This window comes from Peromyscus eremicus, chromosome X, assembly GCF_949786415.1.
Source record: "Peromyscus eremicus chromosome X, PerEre_H2_v1, whole genome shotgun sequence".
NCBI lineage: Eukaryota > Metazoa > Chordata > Mammalia > Rodentia > Cricetidae > Peromyscus > Peromyscus eremicus.
Genome location: NC_081439.1, coordinates 58,234,906 through 58,253,474, shown reverse-complemented (window position 1 = coordinate 58,253,474; position 18,569 = coordinate 58,234,906). Strand labels below are relative to the sequence as shown.

The following is an 18,569-nucleotide window of genomic DNA, read 5'->3' as shown; positions in this document are numbered from 1 at the left end:
TTCTCTGGACCTCACAACTAAGTTTTTTTTTTTTTTCCTTAAAGCACGGAAGTTTTAAGCTGAATGTGGTGATACAAATCTGTAATCTCACGTTGCTAAATTTCCTTCCCTAGAAGAGAAGTAAACAACGTCTATCCCTTTTCCTAAGGTCCCACTGACAAACTGAGTGCGCCAAAGTTCATCCTGGGGAACAAATAAGTTTATTACGCTTACTTCAGAGCAGTGGCTGAGGGATTGATTAGACAGGAGCATAGGCGACCTTAAAGTAGCCACACTGTAAGGCTGTACCCAGCAGTGAAGTTAGCTTCCTAGTGTCTGTGTAGGTAAAAACCCCTCCTTTCGTCCTCCCCCACCCTCCCCCAAGACCAAGGGCAATCAGGGCGGAACTGTATACAACTGGTTCGGAGAGCTGTCTAGTTTCAGGCCAGCCTGGGCTACATCAGTCCTTGGTTGGTTGGTTGTTTTAAGCAGAAATTTTAAGTTTTGCTGAAGTCTAGTGCATTGGCATTTCACTTATGAGCCATACTGCATATGAATATTCTATGAGATCTCTGCTTAAACAAAAATTGAAATGATTTTCTCCTATATTTTTTCCTGGAAGTTTTAGACTTTTACATTTAAGTCTCTGGTCAGAATTCCATTGATTTTTATATACAATATAGCTCGTCACATTTCCAAAACTCTCTTCTGTATATGACTACATCTTATCGTTATTTTATTTGAAAACACTTTGAAGGCTGAGCTGGTGCTGGTGCTGAGTGCTGTAACACTTCCCTAGCACGTGTGAATCCTTGTGTTCTGTCCCCAACACTGCCAAGGGAAAAGGGGGGCACTTTGAGGGAAGTATAAGAATTTTAATCCCCACTCCACAAGTGGGAAATTTGATTAGCAAAGCATTATGTGATTTCCCAATGTCCCACATATCATAATGGGTAAAATTGGAATGAATTTCCAGATCCCCTGCTGTCCTGAGCCAGGATTTTTGAAGCTAGGCAGCTAGAACTCAGAATAGTAGCCTAGCAAAGTGAAGACAGTTCCCAAGAACAGATTACTAGGCGCTACAGTATGAGACACAGGCAGGCACAGGCAGTGGAGTGGCCCTTCCCTCTGGCCCACTCTGGTTGTTCACTTGGAAGGAGAAAGAAGCTGGCCCAGTGCCTTTGCTCAGGTGACACTCACTGAATGCTTTTTGATGATGATGATGATGATGATGATGATGATGATGATGATGATGAAGTCTTGGAATGAGTTCAGAGAAGGACTCTGAAAATAATTACAGAGTTACAAAAGTAAATTAAAGCTGAAAAGTTTAAAGGAACTCAGATTATTTAACCTAGAAGAGAGAGGCTCAAGATGAAACCCGATAACAGCTTTTAAACAAACAAAGAACTTGGGCTCTCCTTCTGAGGGCTGAGCAAGGGGAAATGGGCTGGAAGAATGTGAGTAAAAGGGCAATGTTCCTCCTCGCCAAGGGCTGTTACCAATATGACGTCTCTAGAAATAAGATAAACTCATTGTGAGGTTGGAGGCCAGAGATTTGCCATACATGGGCTTTGGTGATGGATTTCAGCATGTAGGTTCTATGGCTTTTTTGCATAGAGTTCCTGAAAATCTTCAGATCGATCCTGAATCTGTTCTATACTCTAGTACAATTCCAGGAGGGCATTTTTGGCTGTGATCTTTCCTGATCCTTAATCTTCACATTTAGATTTTTATTCCAAGGACTGAAACAAGCCTGGCCCAATCCTAAAGCTTACCCTACCCCTCCTCACCCCTGAATCCAAGCATCTCAATTCGGTCCTGTTTCATACCTCCCCGCTGTGTACATACCACTCTGGATATCAGTGTCCCCTTGGAAAGGCCAGAAAAAAACTGAGGTGGCGGCAGCCGCCTTAGACATGACAGTAACCTCCAGTGTCTCTGTGCTCCTTTTCTCTGCAGCATGGGTCGCAGCCCTCGCCATGGGCATGATCTTCTTCTGTTCTCCCATTGTGAGTATATTCACTGACCGCCTGGGTTGCCGTATCACAGCCACCACCGGAGCGGCTGTGGCTTTCATTGGCCTCCACACCAGCTCCTTCACCAGGTAAGGCCTGCAGTGGCTGGCTACTTTTCCAAGGGTGAGGATTGGCTTCTTTTGGGGGGCTTTAGCTAGGAACACGACTCTCACTGCAGAATCCCCTGTGGCTCTGGCCAGGTAGAGCCCTCAAAGGATCTTGCTCCCAGGACTCAGGATGCAGTGCAACTCACCTTATGTGGAGTCTGAAGGATACATTTGCAAGGAATACCCACTTCCAAAATATTGTGAGGAGCCTAAGCCTGGTAGTTCATAGAGCGGGTTCAAGTCCTGCTTTGACCACTGAATAGCTATGGAGTGATTGATGAGCATCCTTCTCTTGTCTGAGCCTCACTTTCTATATCTTTAAGAGATCACATGGTTTCTTCAGATCTCTCCAAGCTCCCCTCTAATGTGGCACACATCTCACAACCTTGCCTTTCCTCCCAGAAGTTAGCGACTTAAGTGAGCTAATGTGAATGACCTAGCATTCCCAAATGAATCTTCAGCTGAAAAACATAATCTCAGCACACAGCTAGTTAGCATGTCTGGCCTTTTTCTGGGTGGCTCTGGCTCTGGAAAGATGGGTGGATGAGACAGAGAGGGGTTCTCATGTCTTGGGCATGAGAAGGATGTTTAGCAACATTGCCCACTGAAGTACAGATCCAAACCCCAGCAACCCAGCTGAAACTCAAATCCTAGATTTGTTTGTCCCACTCATAGAACTTGGTAGTGCTAGGTGAGAAGGCTACCCATATACTTGTGCCTTCTTTCCTGTCAGCCCTGCACAAGCGTGTGTACAGAGAAGGGGAGAATAAAGACCCTCTCCTATAGCAAGAGAAATGCGAGATTTCTAAACAAATCTGTGGAGTTTCTGCCGTACACTTTGCAAGCTGTGGTACCTCCTACTGCCAGTCTGCCTGGGTTGATATAGGACAATGATGGCCTGGAGACATGAACATGGCCACAATGACATGGAATGGAGACTGAGCTAACTTGAAAGAGACTTGCTTTCTGAGTATGACTCCCCAGAGAAAGCCATGGCTCTCTGGGCTTAAATTTCCATACACAGTGGAGAATGAGACTCATGCTCTGTCTCAGCTAGACCCGATGGGAGCGAGCCAACTGTCTTAATGACTTGAGCATTTCCGGCTGCCCAGACTACCCTCCAGCAGAGCTTAGATTTGGCGTGCAGTGGTGTGTTGGTTCCAACCCATCCAACTGGGACAAGGGAGAGGGTGAACAATACCCTGCCTGGAACCTTCTCAGCCCTCCCAAGGCAGCAGCTCTAAACTTCCTGAGGACCCTTCTGGTGGTCAGCCTCATTTGCCCCACCCACAGCAAGCTGGTACCAGGTTCTTGTGGGGATGGGCTAGGCCTCTGAAGTATCTCTACTCTCAGTGCTCCGTAGCAGAGGCTTGTTTCTTGAGGCAGAGCACAGCAAAGTGTAAACAAATTAGCAACATAAGGATCTCATTTCCCTCGCAGCCCACGTAGGCTGCGGCACAGGAGGGAAATGTACTTAGATGTGGTGTTTTCTCCTGGCACTCTTATTTATCTCAGCCCACTGGAGGAGGCATTTTTCTCTCTAGCCCACGGCCCCCTATTCTGTTTGATCCTTCTGTAAGAACATTTTCAGAGCCAAGAAACTCTCTGGATGGTTTTGTGTCCAGGGAGAACATGATTCTGCTTGTGGCTAAAACTTCAAGTCATTCTTCCTATTGTCTTACATCGAACTCTGAGTCCTTTTGGATGATTGGAACAGGGCAGAGCACAGGCAGCTCTGACGAGTCTTTAGCAGGCCCAACTCAAGGAAGGGTCTCCCATCTGGAGCCCAGTTAGAAACATTCACCACACAGCACCCTGACCTAAATCCTATGTTTTCCCCCAAGATCCCCGACAGAAGAGAAGCAGTCAGCTTAGCTACAAGTTCAAAGTAGAGACACCCCCCTATTAACTAAACTAAGCCCCCTACTCACGGCCAGCGACTATGAGCAGATGGGAGGCAACAGTGATGATAGTTTTCTTGGAATCAAGAGGCCACTGGCAGTGCAGCACAAGTCCAGTTCTTCAGTATAAAAGCTGGGTCTGTGTCTGAAAAACAAGAAGAGCATTGGTTAATTTAATGGCCAGATAAGGACGATTGCAAAATATATGGAAGCATCCAAAAGAAAACAACTATTCACTAGGTTGTGCCAGTATTGTGTGAGGGTAGATGGCTAGCCAAACTGACCTGCCCATGGCCTTTCCCCTTCTAACACTTTGCCTTCTGTTACAGAGGCCTGTGGTAGAGCAAGGCCTATGAGCAACGTCTTTCTCAGCCAGGCCCGTAACTTGAGGCTTAACTTCTCTATCAATCAAGCAGGCTACTTACTCTAAGGGAACTAATCCATATTATATGCAGCAACAGAGACAGAAATCTGGAAATTAAAGGGACTTCTTAACTCACAGTCCCTATATACATCACCTGGAGCTTGAGATCAAAGACTTGGGCTATCTGGACCTTGGGCAAGGATGCAGAGAAAGGAGATTCTCCTGAGATAATTAGCCAGTCTTTGAAATATTAAGGGCCCTGAGAATAATGACACACCAAAGAACCCTAAGGAACAGCTCAACCTTCCAAGACCAGAATCTTGGCTCTTTGCAGGCCTTTGTTGTTACTTAGAATAAAATTTTGGTCCCCCAGTCTACTCACGGTGTCTAGGTAGGAAGTAAAGTAAAACTGTTTTCCTTAAGGCATAGGCTGACTTATGTAGCCCCTCACCTAACCTCTGCAAAGCCCATTTCTGGATTTTTCTTTCTTTTTCTATTTTTCTAATCCTCTTTCATGGGATGCTATAATCACACAGATCTGGATTAAAGTCCAAGATTGAGTTTGTTTTTTTTTTTTTTAAGAGACAAAGTCTTGCTTTGTAGCCCAGGCTGCCCTTGAACTCCTGATACTCTTGTCTTAGCCTCCTGAGTGCTGGGATTACAGGTGTGTGCCACCACATGTGTCCCAAGGCCAAGCTTTTTGCTAAGTGCCTGGACAAGGCAAACTTTATTCTTGATCAAGAGGGTGCATTCGGAAAAGCTGACACACATTTAAAGAAGATGCACTTGGTTTTTGGTCTAACTTGGGTGGTAACTATGTCTTTTCTCCATTGGCTGGGGTCTGACCTCATAGTCTTACTCAATTGGCTAGTCTTTTAAAACTTAAGGCTGCTGGGCACGATGGTGCAAACCTTTAATCCCAGCAGTTGGGAGGCAGAGGCAGGCAAATCTGAGTTCAAGGCCAGCCTGGTCTACAAAGTGAGTTCCAGGACAGCCAGGCCTACACAGAGAAACTCTGCCTTTAAAAAAAAAAAGAAGAAGAAGAAGAAGAAAGAAAGAAAGTAGAAAGAATTGAAGGCCAAGCATTTTTTATCTGGAGTTACTTTAGGCAAATTACCTCTCAGGGCCTCTGCATCTCCATCTGCAAAGTGGGGTTCAGAGGTTCCCTATCTGCTCTACAGACTGGTAGCAAGTAAGACTATGGGTAAAGGTGGAGGAATGGAAGTTTCCAAGGGCAGACGAGGGAGGCAGGTAAATTGCCATCAGGCAGCTGAAGCTAGCTCTTGGTGTTTCTCCCACAGCTCCCTAAGCCTGCGCTACTTCACCTATGGGATTCTCTTTGGTTGTGGCTGCTCCTTCGCCTTTCAGCCATCGCTCGTCATCCTGGGCCACTACTTTCAACGTCGCCTAGGTCTAGCCAATGGTGTGGTGTCTGCAGGAAGTAGCATCTTCTCCATGTCATTCCCCTTACTTATAAAAATGCTGGGGGATAAAATCAAGCTGGCCCAAACCTTCCAGGTGCTGAGTACCTTCATGTTTATCCTTACGCTGCTCTCACTCACCTACCGACCACTCCTGCCCAGCTCCCAGGACACCCCAAGCAAGAGAGGCCCCCATACACTGCGACAGCGCTTTGTGGCTCAGTTCAGGAAGTACTTCAACATGCGCGTGTTCCGCCAGCGCACCTATCGCATCTGGGCCTTTGGGATCGCTGCCGCCGCCCTTGGTTACTTCGTCCCCTATGTCCACCTGGTGAGGAAGAAGCTGACCTCGACCTACCCGGAGTCCAAAGGGTGGGGGGGGTGGACATTGAAAGGGCAGAGCTTTTGGGGTTGGGGATTTAGCTCAGTGGTAGAGCACTTTAGCAAGCACAAGGCCCTGGGTTCGGTCCTCAGCTCCCGGAGGGGGTGCGGGGGAGGGGGGCAGAGCTTTAGGGAAAGGAAAAGAAAACAGAGCCAAGCATGGTAGGTAGCTCAGGGCTGTAGTCTCAGCACTTGGGAGACTGAGATAGGAGGATAGCTGTGAGTTTGATGCCAGCCTAGGCTACACAGCAATACTCTATCTCAAAACAAATAAACAAAAAAAAAAAAAAAAAAAAGGAACAAAGACTGAAGAAACAAAACAGTGATTGGTGATTGGCAGAGAAGTAAAGAGTACGGGTTCCAAGAGAGCCTCAGTGGGAAGTGAGGGTAGTTCCTTAGGGCAAGGCCCATGAGCCAAGGCTTCTCCCATGATGAAAGTTCCGATAGAAACCAGGCCTGCTCCCCAGGAGGCTGACAAGAGGATTGCTAGTTCCAGGCCTGTCTGAACTGCAGTATGAATTCAGTCCAGTCTGGGAAACTATCAAGAGTGTGTCTCAAAATTTAAAAAAAAAAAGGGGGAAAAAGAGGGCTAGAGAAGTAAATCAGTGGTCGAGTGCTTGCCTAGCACACACGGGGCCCAAGGTTTAATCCCTAGTACGGAAAACAAAATGTTTAATTGGATAGATGGCTTTGGGGGAATAAGCATCACTGGAAGAATGGCTCACATGACCCAAGATGTGGTTTGTAAAGACTGTTCTGAGGAATGCTGGTCTCTGTGGTCAAATGATTTTGTTCAGGAAATAGCATGTATGGGAACTCTCTGGATTCATAGGTAGTAATCTCTTCACGATAGTGATAAATCCTGCAGTTTAAAAGCCCATTCAGCTCTGTTTAACCAGCACCCACCAAACTTTCTTGGCCACAGAGCTGTTGGTGGTAGAGCAGCTGTTATTCTAGAGACTGTGAGGTTTTGTGTGAGTGTGCACGTGCACTAGAGATGGAACGCAGGGCCTTGTCCCTGCCAAGCATGTCATCTACCACTGAGCTACATCCCCAGCCTGTAGACCTTGTGTTTCCTAAAGCCTACTTTGAAAGTTGGTGGACCCTCATCTCCTAGTGACCTCATATTTCAGCCTGTCAATTTGAAGTTATTGCATAGAGATGTCATCGAACACCTAGATTTTCTAAGTAGTTTGTCCTGTCAGGGCTTAGAAGGCTTGGAAGTGCCTATCTCTGTCGACTGTTTCTCAAAAGCCCAAATTCCAGAGAGTCTAGGATAAGTAGCCTTTGTGATTTCTAGAAGCAACCAAGGGGCTTTTCCTGGAGCTAGGGGACACAGGGAGGTGCTACTCTAATCAGAAGCTCTTGTCCTGGTCCAGGGAAATAAATGGTAGAAAACTCTGGATATTCCTGCATTTAACCAGTCAGTTCCTCTTTCTCCTCCTGTTCTGGGGATCCTGGTATTATGCTTTTCAGACGAAATATGTGGAAGATGAGTTCAAGGAAATCAAGGAGACCTGGGTGCTCTTGGTGTGTATTGGGGCTACCTCTGGCCTTGGACGCCTTGTGTCAGGTCACATCAGTGACTCCATTCCTGGACTTAAGAAGATATACTTGCAGGTGAGTGTCCACTTGTCCACAGCCTAGCGTAGGTTATCCCTGGGCTCTGGGATAGGATGTAGGGTGGGCCACTACAGTTCTCTGGGCCCTGACTTTATGCAAAATAGATACTTAAATTCTCTGAGCCTTAGTTTCCCCTGCTTTTGAAGACAATCATCCTTATTCTTCCTTCACTAAAATAGAGAGTCAGTGAGAGCCGTGTATATGGAAACTTGCAGAACATATAACAGGTAGTTGTGTGTTAATAATAACCCAACAAATTAAAATGGAAAATTCAGGCCACACGTTAAATGTGTCCCCAAGTAAGGATTTGTTTGCTTCCCTATACTATCTTGAAATCTGAACCACTCTATAGCTTAGTGCCTCTCTCTTCTAGGCCAGGCCCAGGTCTATCACCTCTCGAATTTCGAGAACTGCTTTGTTAGCCTCAGGCACTGGCTCTGAAATGCCATCCCTGACAGAGACAGGCAGATCTCTGTGAGTTCAAGGCCAGTTTGGTCTACATAGCAAGTCCCAGGACAACCAGAGCTATGTCAAGATACCCTTTCTCAAACAAGTGAACAAACCTGAAATTTCATCCTACCAATGAACACCAAAATCATGCCAGAAAAAAAAACAACCCTTACTCCTTCTCTCTAGCCCTCACTGACTTTATTTGTGCAGTGAGAAGAATTCTCCCCTTTCCTAACTTATCATAAAAGTGAGCATCAAAACAAATAGAGTGGTGACCCATTTTAGTCCTTCTGACAGTGATACAGATGTCCTCACCCTGTGGGCAGTGACTACTCAGGTATTCTAGTGATCCCTTTGTGTGGCCTGGGTTCTGGCTGGTTTGAATACAGGCAGTTTTTTGTCTACCTAGCAGCGGTAGTACCTTCCTGGCCTGGCTCATGGTTCTGATCCTGAAACCAGGCTCGCCAGGAGATGCCAGACTGTAAAGCCCCAGTGGAAAAGCAAAGGCAGCCACAGAACACAAGCAGTCACCAATTACCCACCAGAAAGAGGTTGAATGTGGGCTCACTTCTCTCCTGAGAAAGCCCTGAAGGTACTTCTGAGAGGCCTGACCATTTGTAGCCGAGAGTGGTCTTTGGCAGCGCCAAATGAGTTCCTAAATGCTGTCAGGTGTTATGGATAATGATAGGGTTAATTTTTCTGTGGAATTTAATTCTGCGGGTTGCAAGAGCTGGTGACAGCTTCCCCAGAGGTGTGGGTTCCCTTGTGGTCCACCCAGGCCAACCTATCATCATACTGAAGGAGAAACTGAGAGACCGGCTTCTTCTACAGAAGCGGCCGAGCTGAGCTCCTGTGCAGTATGCTTCTCATATCCTATTGTCCTAGTTTGCTCTCTACTGATAAGATAAACACCACACATGACCAAACATCATTCATGACAAACACCATACATGACAAACACCATACATCACCAAACACTATACATCACTAAACACCATACATGACCAAACACTATACATGACCAAACACCATACCTAACCAAACACCATACATCACCAAACACCATACATCACCAAACACCATACATCATCACCAGACACCATACATCATCACCAGACACCATACATCACCAGACACCATACATCACCAGACACCATACATCACCAGACACCATACATCATCACCAGACACCATACATCATCACCAGACACCATACATCACCAGACACCATACATCACCAGACACCATACATCACCAAACACCATACATCATCACCAAACACCATACATCATCACCAGACACCATACATCACCAGACACCATACATCACCAGACACCATACATGACCAAACACCATACATCACCAAACACCATACATCACCAGACACCATACATCACCAGACACCATACATCACCAGACACCATACATGACCAAACACTATACATCACCAAACACCATACATAACCAAACACTATACATAACCAAACACAGTACATAACCAAAAGCAAATTGGGGAGAAAAGAGTTTATTTTATTTTATTTTACAGCTTATAGTCCATCATGACCAGAAGTGAGGGCAGGAACTTGGAGGCAGGAACTGAAATAGAGGCCATGGAAGAATGCTGCTTACTGGATTGTTCAGCCTGCTTTCTTATAGAACCCAAAACCATCTGCCCAGGGATGAGACCACACACAGTGGGCTGGACCCTTCTACATCAATCATCAATCAATGAAAGGTCTCATAGGCATCAGGACAGTGGTGGCCCATACCTTTAATCCCAGCACTCGAGAGGCAGAGCCAGGTGGATCTCTGCGAGTTTGAGGCCAGCCTGGTCTACAAAATGAGTTCCAGGACAGCCAGGGCTACACAGAGAAACCCTGTCTTAAATTACCCTCCTCCCAAAAATGTCCCATGGTCTTGCCTAAAAGCCAATCTGTTGGGAGCATTTTCTTATTTGAGGTTCCCTCTTCTTTAGATAACCCTAACTTGTATCGAATTAAAAAAAAAAAATCTAGGGCTGGAGAGATGTCTCAGAGGTTAAGAGCACTGACTGCTCTTCCAGAGGTCCTGAGTTCAATTCCCAGCACCCACATGGTGGCTCACAACCATCTGTAATGAGATCTGGCGCCCTCTTCTGTATACATAATAAATAAATAAATCTTTAAAAAAAAAATTGGCCGGGCGGTGGTGGCGCACGCCTTTAATCCCAGCACTCGGGAGGCAGAGCCAGGCGGATCTCTGTGAGTTCGAGGCCAGCCTGGGCTACCAAGTGAGTCCCAGGAAAGGCGCAAAGCTACACAGAGAAACCCTGTCTTGAAAAACCAAAAAAAAAAAAAAAAAAAATCTAACTAGCACACCTATCTTTCTCTAAATGATGGATAGCAGGCCCAAGCCTCAGAGATAAGTGAACTTCCTAAGGTCAAACCAAGGGCTTGTAACTGGGTTAAACAAATTATGAAATGTTTAATTCCTGTGCAAATATCTGAATGGCTTTTTGTACAGGAGTATATGTGCTCTCCCAGCCTCTTTCACATGTCCCCCATCATGGGTCTTCCCTGCCAGTATTAGCAGCTTCAAGATGCTAGAGAGTTCAGAAAATGAGAACAAGCTGGCACTGAGCCAGAAGTTTCTTTTGCGTTGAGGCAGCAGCCCCTGCCTGGTGCTGTAGCTCCCATGCTTCTGTCACTACAGTTCCCAGCAGAGAGGCAGGGCCTAGGCTGTTTTTGCCTCCTTTTGTGCTGTTTAGAGCTCCAAGGGACAAGGAGGTGCAGCTAGTTATGAGGCTGAGCTAGGCAGAACCCAGGACTTCTGCTGACTTCCCCCATTTTCTTCCTCGTACTAGACCAGTTTCACCACTTAGAATGATAGAAAATAACATTAGAACATAGCTGAGACGTCTTCATCACCTTATAGCCTAACTCCCTCGTTTTATGAATTTTGAGGGTTTGGGGCTGGGATGGGTGTGCTTCAGACAGTAAACTGCTTTCCTTGTAAGTATAGGGACCTGTGTTTGACCATTAGAACCCATGTTTTTAAACGCTTGGCAAGAAGAAGAGAGGGGACAGCAAGATGGCTCAGTGGGCAAAGGTGTTTGCCACATGAGTTCAATCCTCAGGGCCAATATAAAGGCAGAAGGAGAGAATCGACTCTACAAAGTTGTCCTCTGACCTCCACATGCACACTGTCACAGACACACACGTGCACGCAAGCACGCATGCACGCGCACGCGCGCGCGCGCGCTGCGCGCGCGCGCGCACACACACACACACACACACACACACACACACACATACACACAGTGATGCTCACGTGGAATCCCAGCACTGGGGAGGGAGAGATAGAAGGATCTCTGGAGCCGGGCGGTGGTGGCGCACGCCTTTAATCCCAGCACTCGGGAGGCAGAGGCCAGCCTGGACTACCAAGTGAGTCCCAGGAAAGGCGCAAAGCTACACAGAGAAACCCTGTCTCGAAAAACCAAAAAAAAAAAAAAAAAAAAAAAAAAAAAAAAAGAAGGATCTCTGGAGCTTGATAGCCAGCCGACCTAGCCTAATTGGCGAGCTTCAGGCCAGTGAAGAACTCTTTCTCGAAAGAAGTAGACAGCCTTCCTGAGGCTGACATCTGGAGTTGTCCTCTGACCTCCACATGTATATTTACATGTGCACATGCATCTGAACCCACAAATACACACACACACACACACACACACACACACACACACACACACACACATTTTCAAAAAGAAAATTGAGTATTTTAGGACCAAAGCACAAGACAATGGATGAGCTTCTTTCTTTTCAGTTTTTTGGTTTTTGGTTTTTCAAGACAGGGTTTCTCTGTGTAACAGCTCTGACTGTCCTGGAACTCGCTTTGTTGACTAAGCTGGCCTTGAACTCACAGAGATCTGCCTGCCTTTGCCTCCCAAGTGCTGGGATTAAAGGTGTGTGCCACTGGCTTCTTTTCAGTTTTTCAAGATGCTCCATCCTGGGAACTGGTGGCCTCCTTTGCTCTCAGTGTCAGCTGCAGAAGTTAGGCATGGGTAAGGAAAGGAGGGCACATAGTTCCAGATTCTCAAAAGCCACCCCATAGACCCTGTGGTACCCTACAGTTAGTAAAGCCAACCGACATGCCAGGCATGTAGCCCCTGAATAGTCTGTTAGAAAGGAAATAGAAAGAGCCTGCCAAATGACCTCATTTGAGACCATTTTTGAAGGCTGCATTCCAGTTTGAGGAGGGATTATAAATTTCCAAGCCTTGACAAGGCCTCATGGAGGATGATAAGAGAGAACTAGATACAACAGTTAGCAATTTCAGTTAAATAAGATCAGTTAATGGGGTCCTTTGTGGTATATACTGATACAAACTCTTAACTGCCATGATCGCCTTGATTGATAAGTGGGTCTGATTTTAGCTCATGATTGCTTGTCAACTTCCTACAGGAGAAGCTGGGGCGGCTCAGTTCTTATTACTAGCTTCTATGTAACTACCTCAAAATGGCCTGGACCAACTTCAAAGTCTCCCAACAAAGACATTCTAAGATGGCATTATCTTCTCCAGAAACCAGTTCCTAACCTAACAAAACCACTGTCAGCAACAACACAGACAATCTGTAGGGCATGAAACAGATTTGACTTGTGTTTCTTCTATGTGTTCCTGGGTATGTTTTTCTGCCTATTGGTCAGTTGTGGGCTTTTGGAAAATCTGCGGGCATCCTAAGGCCTTAGTAAACAGATCAGGTCTTAGATCTGGCCCTGACATGACCTGGCTCGACCAGCTGCAGTGAGCTGGGAATGGGGTCTCCTCTCTATGCCCACAGTCCAAGGCTTCAGTCTAGCTCACAGACACTGATTGCAAATGGCCTTAATTAAAAACCAGAGAGAGAAGGGGGCTGGTTTTCAGAAGAAAGACAGGTTCTTCTGTTTGGAGTCATTTTGCTCAGCCCAAAGAAATCACGGTGACTAGTCAGTGCTCCTGGGCTGCTTTGGGACACTGCAGATACCTTAATGTTGGCTTAGCTCCTTTGCACAGCCTCTCTGTTGCCTTCTCAGAGTATCTTGCCAAGTTCAAAGGTTCTCAGAGCCACAGTGCCTGAAATATCTGAGATAGATTATGTGGGCTATATCCTAAAACATAAGAAAACCTGAGACAACTTCCCAATGGTCTCTCTCAGGCCCAGGTATTTTCTCAATTCTACCCCAACCAAGATGGTTGTTGGCTCCTTCTCCATTTTTATAAGCTGTACTTTGCATCAAAACCCCCATCTAATCATCATGCAAGCCTTCCTTGCCTTCTCCCTTCCTCCTCCCATGCCTTACTTGATCTGAGAACATGAACAAAGCTTAATCCCAGACCCTGTCTCAGGATCAGAAAGCAGAAATAGTGATTCCTCCCTTTGCTCAGCATCCATTGCAAAGACCAACTTCTTTGGCTATAGGCAAGGCAATGTCCTTCCCCTCTCACAAGTGGTTTTTTTTTTTTTTTTTAATTCAGCTGCATAGGCGCTCTCTTAAAGGCCAGATCCCTCAGTGAAGGGTTTAGACAGGACTTGAGTACATAGTAAATATACTCCAACTGCTCACTCTGCTGACATCCCACACAGTCCCATTTTACAGATGATAGAAAGGAAGATCTGAGAAAAGAAATATGATTTCAGGCTCTTGTTTCTCTAGGTCCTCTCATTCCTGCTCCTGGGCCTGATGTCCATGATGATCCCCCTGTGCCAGGACTTCTGGGGCCTTATCGTTGTCTGCCTCTTCCTGGGACTATGTGATGGCTTCTTCATCACCATCATGGCTCCCATTGCATTTGAGCTGGTGGGACCCATGCAGGCTTCACAGGCCATTGGCTACCTCCTGGGCATGATGGCCCTGCCGATGATTGCTGGGCCTCCCATTGCAGGTGAGGCTGATCTCTGAGGAAGGTGTGAGTCCTGTTTTCCTTAAGAGGCCCCTAGCTCTTTGGAGTACCGCTGCTTGAGACCTCTTTCCCCTTGATTTTCTGTATAAACATCCATGTTAGAGTGCATGAAACTCCTAACGGAGGAGATTAAGCAGTACACGGGCATGGGTTGTCCAGGGCTGTATATGTTTCACTAACATTTCACTGTAGACAGTGTGCCTCCTTCTAGAGAGTAGAAAGAAAAGTAAAGGTAGCCTTCCCGATCGCTGTGCAGCCTAGGCTGACCTGGCAGACTAAGCTGGCCTCAAATCCTTCATCTTCCTGATTCAGCCACCCAAGTGCTGATACTTTTTTAGGTATGCACACCACACTGACTTTGGTCCCAGTTTCTCTTTACTCTCTCCACAGTGAAGTGATTAACTTCAAGGTAGTTGAGTAAAGGAAGTGGTAAAAGAGAAAGCTGGCTTGACTGGGTTTACTAAAACTATAGATACCCTCCACTTCCTGCTCTTCCTCTACCGGTTTTGGAACTGAACCCACGGTAGAGATTGAATTAAGGAAATACTCCAGGGCTGGCAAAATGCTGCTGTGACATCACACCGTCCAAACTGCTCCCTCCACACTCCCAGAAGAGCATAGTGAGTACAAGAAAGCGGGAAAGCAGTGAAGAGAGAACTCCATCTCCTTTCCAGGGATTTACTGCAAACATCAGCTCATGTGTTCACTTCCCCTGGGCTTGGTAAATGAGCTCAGTCACAAAACACTCCTTGAACACCAGCTATGCGCAAGGCATGGTGAGAGCACTGTGTGACCGTGGCAACCCTTTCACTCTAGGCTCTCATGCAGTGGGAGCACTATAGGAAAGGAGCCTCTAGCCACCCAAAGAGAGCCAGAGAATTCACAATTCTGTCCACTTGGCTTATTTCCTGAGTAAACAAAGGGATAAGCATCTTCTTGCCTTTCTTAGGTAGTATTTCTGGACTCATCTTCACAGCGAGGCACCTCCTATTAGCTTCTGAGGTCAGCTTCTCAAATCAAACACACCCATGGGATTGGTAGCTGGAAGAACCCAAAGGACTCATGCATAGATGAACTGGAAGAAGATAGGCACATTCAGCTCAGCTTCCTCCTAGGGCAACTGGAACTTCAGAGAAAAGGCCAAGAGGAGGGCTGTAAAGTGCTCGCCATGCAAGCCTCCTGCTCTAAGTTGTATCTCTGGAATGTAGAGCTGTCCTCCAACTTCTGCATGATCACCGTGCAATGCATGTGCCCACACACACATCATACGCACACAGTAATAATAAATAAATGTGAAATAAAACAGGAATTCAGCTGAATTGCTCCACAGGAACAATATGAGGGTGGGAGGGAGGAGGCTGGGGACTTCCACCGTGAACCATTCTCTTGAGTCTTTTGAACTCAATTCCTTTGTAACTCCAGCCCTAGGAGTGACTGAAAGGTGGCTGGTAGCTTAATGAAAGACAAAACACAGAAACTTTAAAAGCAGCTTCATTAGCTTCTTTGCTAATGATATTCACCTCAGAGGCATTTAGCCGTGAAGTTGAAGGAGCTCCTGAATTAGGGCAGCACAGGCCAACACTCTTGATTGGCACTGGGCTGACCCCCAGAAGAGAAGAGAGAACATCTCGGGGTTGCAGAGAAAAGCTAAACTAAGCTCATGTCTCTTGATCCTTTCAGGCCTTCTTCGAAACTGCTTTGGTGACTACCATGTGGCCTTCTACTTTGCCGGTGTACCCCCCATCATCGGGGCTGTAATCCTCTTCTTTGTCCCTCTGATGCATCAAAGGATGTTCAAGAAAGAGCAGAGAGATTCCAGCAAGGATAAGATGTTGTCCCACGATCCGGACCCCAACGGAGACCTGCTGCCCGGCTCCCCAGCTCCTGAAGAGCCGATTTAATGCCTCTGTCTTGCCATTGTGTGCTCCCCCACCCCACCCCTCCACCCCTCCCTGCTCAGCATTTACATGTTTGCCACCAGCACACTTGTTCCCAAACCTGTGCACACAGCATTTCAGCCACCTGACCATCTCCTCCGAGCCAACGCTCTCAGTGTTCCAAACTCGCTAACCAAATTCTCCCCCATGAATGCCTTGAAACTTGCCAGGCCCTTCTTCCAGGATCTGGGAAAATGTGGGATCACCCCCTGGCCTTTGGATCCTCTCCGTAGACTTTCTAGCCCCCTGGGGGGGGAGGAGGAGAATGGGACCTCTGGCCCCAGCTTGTTAGTTACCCACTACAACCAACTGCCAAAGGTGCTACTGTGTCCCCAGAACCCAGTGGGAGAGACCCAAGCCTCTGCGGAGGAATCTGTTGCCATCCACCCTTGGGAGCCATTTGGGAGTTGTGGGCAGGAAGGCCAAAAGAGACAAGGACCTCGTTTTGCATTGACGCTCCTAAGGGCTCTGCGGCACCCCGTGATATTGTTGTTAACCATCTGTTTCCCTCTCCCTTCCTTTTATTTTCTCTCTGCTGCCTCCTCTCCATCTTCTTCCCCTCTATTTCTTCTTACTGTCATAGACACATAGGTGCTTGAAGAAAGGAGGGACCCAGAGCTTGGGCCAATCGGCTTCATTTTGGCCCAGACCATCCCAAACACTAGCACTAATCCTGCTCATCTCAGGCGGAGCTACATCTCACTTTGGGGCTCAAACTGATAGATAATTATAGACTGGAAGAGCAGGCTATCACATAGCGAAGGGATCTTAAACACTACAGAGTTCCATGTATCACTGATTTTGACAGATTAACCAAGAGGCCTTCCCAGTTTCCCATCCCTGTAGCCACCTGTCAAATGTGAAGAAATTCCTTTCATCTCATCAGACACAGGAGGAATGATGACAGTTCACTGGCATGATGGGCTGTGTTGCTATGGTTAACGACTTGGTGAAGGACCAACTCCTCCATCTCTCACTCTTCATAACAGGTCAATATTTCCACCTGGGCCAGGCCAGGAAATGAACTGACTTAGAAAGAAAAAGAGAAAAACCTCATTGTGTACCTGTCCCAAAAAGACATAGGCAGCAACTGCACATAGGGTTGGACGATTTCTTTTAGGAAGGGGAAGCCACCCTAGCCTTTACCACCCAGTCTGTCCCCCATTCTGGGCATCCTGGGCCACTCTACTGAGTGCATATTACAGGTGCCAGAAAAAGGAAGTTCTGGACCACCATCATCCCTTTGAAGTTGGTGCCAGACACTGCCCTACACCCAGGCTCTGGGCAACAGTCTTACTGAAGAGCATTCCAAGTGCCCCTGGCCAGAGGCAAAGGGCACTGCCAGCCTGGTCCAGTTGCACAGCTCACCTCATTAGGAACTCAGCCTCTCTCCTCCCTGTCTTTGTGTGTGTGTCTCTCTCTTCTCTAAGCCTTTGTTTATTGTGTTCCTGTACCCAACCTTTCATCATCTTTTGCCAGGCATCTCTGGCTGTTACTTGGACCCAACAATAACTTGCCACCCCAAGCCAGGGTCATCCCAAGGCCAGGAGGATGAGGTTGCTCTGAGGGGCTCCAAAGAATACAATGGTCCCCACACATGAGTTTTTCCGTTACTAACAGGCAGCTGGGGCATAGTTGGCCTCTGATGTTTCATTCAAGGCCAAAGTCCTGAGCCCCCTCCGCTGGTCCCAGTCCAGCTCTTATCAACTCCCCAAAGGAAAACCCATTGGTTCTTGGCTCTGAGGACAGGAAGGGGTGGAGTTACTGTCCTGTCAGCTCAAGCATCTGTGCAACAGGAGAAGCTGGGCCCCAGGAGCCCTGTGACTCCCAGGAGAGGCCATTGAAAACATCGGAGCTGCAATGCCTCTGCTTCCATTCCTCCTTGCCCCATGCCCCACCCCCTCCAAGCCACTTGGGGTGAGGGGCTGCGGGGGGCGGGGGCGGGGGGGGGGGAATGAGCATGCAGTGCCTCCTTTGTTACCCATGGCTGGATAGCTCTTAGGAGTCAGGCTGCCACTCACTTCTCTCCAGATGGAGGAAAGACATTCACAGGTCCCAGATCTGCCCATTCAGGTGTCACCTAACATTGGCAGGGTGTCGATTTATTTTCTCACGCATGTGTGTGTGTGTGTGCACATGTGGGCTTGTGTGCTTTCCGAGAGACTGTTGTTTGGCCCAGGCATCACAGTATTAATATTTAGAGTAGGAAGTAGCTTCTTAGGCAACACAGTTAAAACGAAAAGAACGAACCAAATTTCAGAGCTTGAGACCTGGGACATTTAAATCCTCAAGGGGTTTGGAACAAAATAAACAGATCTAAACGTTTGGTTTGAGTATGTTGTCTACAAGGGTGTCATAGTTTTAACCTGGTTGACAGCAGAAAATTTGGCTTCACAGCTGTTCTGTTTCTGTCTGGTTCTCTGCACTCCAGGAAAGCTGACAGCAGAAGAGAGGAACTGGGGGAAAACTGTTTCA

General features: G+C 47.1%; 1 protein-coding gene across 1 annotated transcript in view; it reads left to right on the top strand.

Annotated features, from left to right (window-relative positions):
• Slc16a2 (solute carrier family 16 member 2) overlaps window positions 1-18,004 on the top strand; it is a 121,721-nt gene extending 103,717 nt beyond the window's left edge. Inside the window, exons 2-6 of the mRNA XM_059250784.1 lie at window positions 1,942-2,086; window positions 5,671-6,121; window positions 7,648-7,791; window positions 13,911-14,139; window positions 15,838-18,004. Coding sequence (XP_059106767.1) covers window positions 1,942-2,086; window positions 5,671-6,121; window positions 7,648-7,791; window positions 13,911-14,139; window positions 15,838-16,058 — 1,190 coding nt within the window. The 3' untranslated portion in view covers window positions 16,059-18,004. The remainder of the gene's footprint in view (window positions 1-1,941; window positions 2,087-5,670; window positions 6,122-7,647; window positions 7,792-13,910; window positions 14,140-15,837) is intronic.
• Window positions 18,005-18,569: the final 565 nt, after the last annotated feature.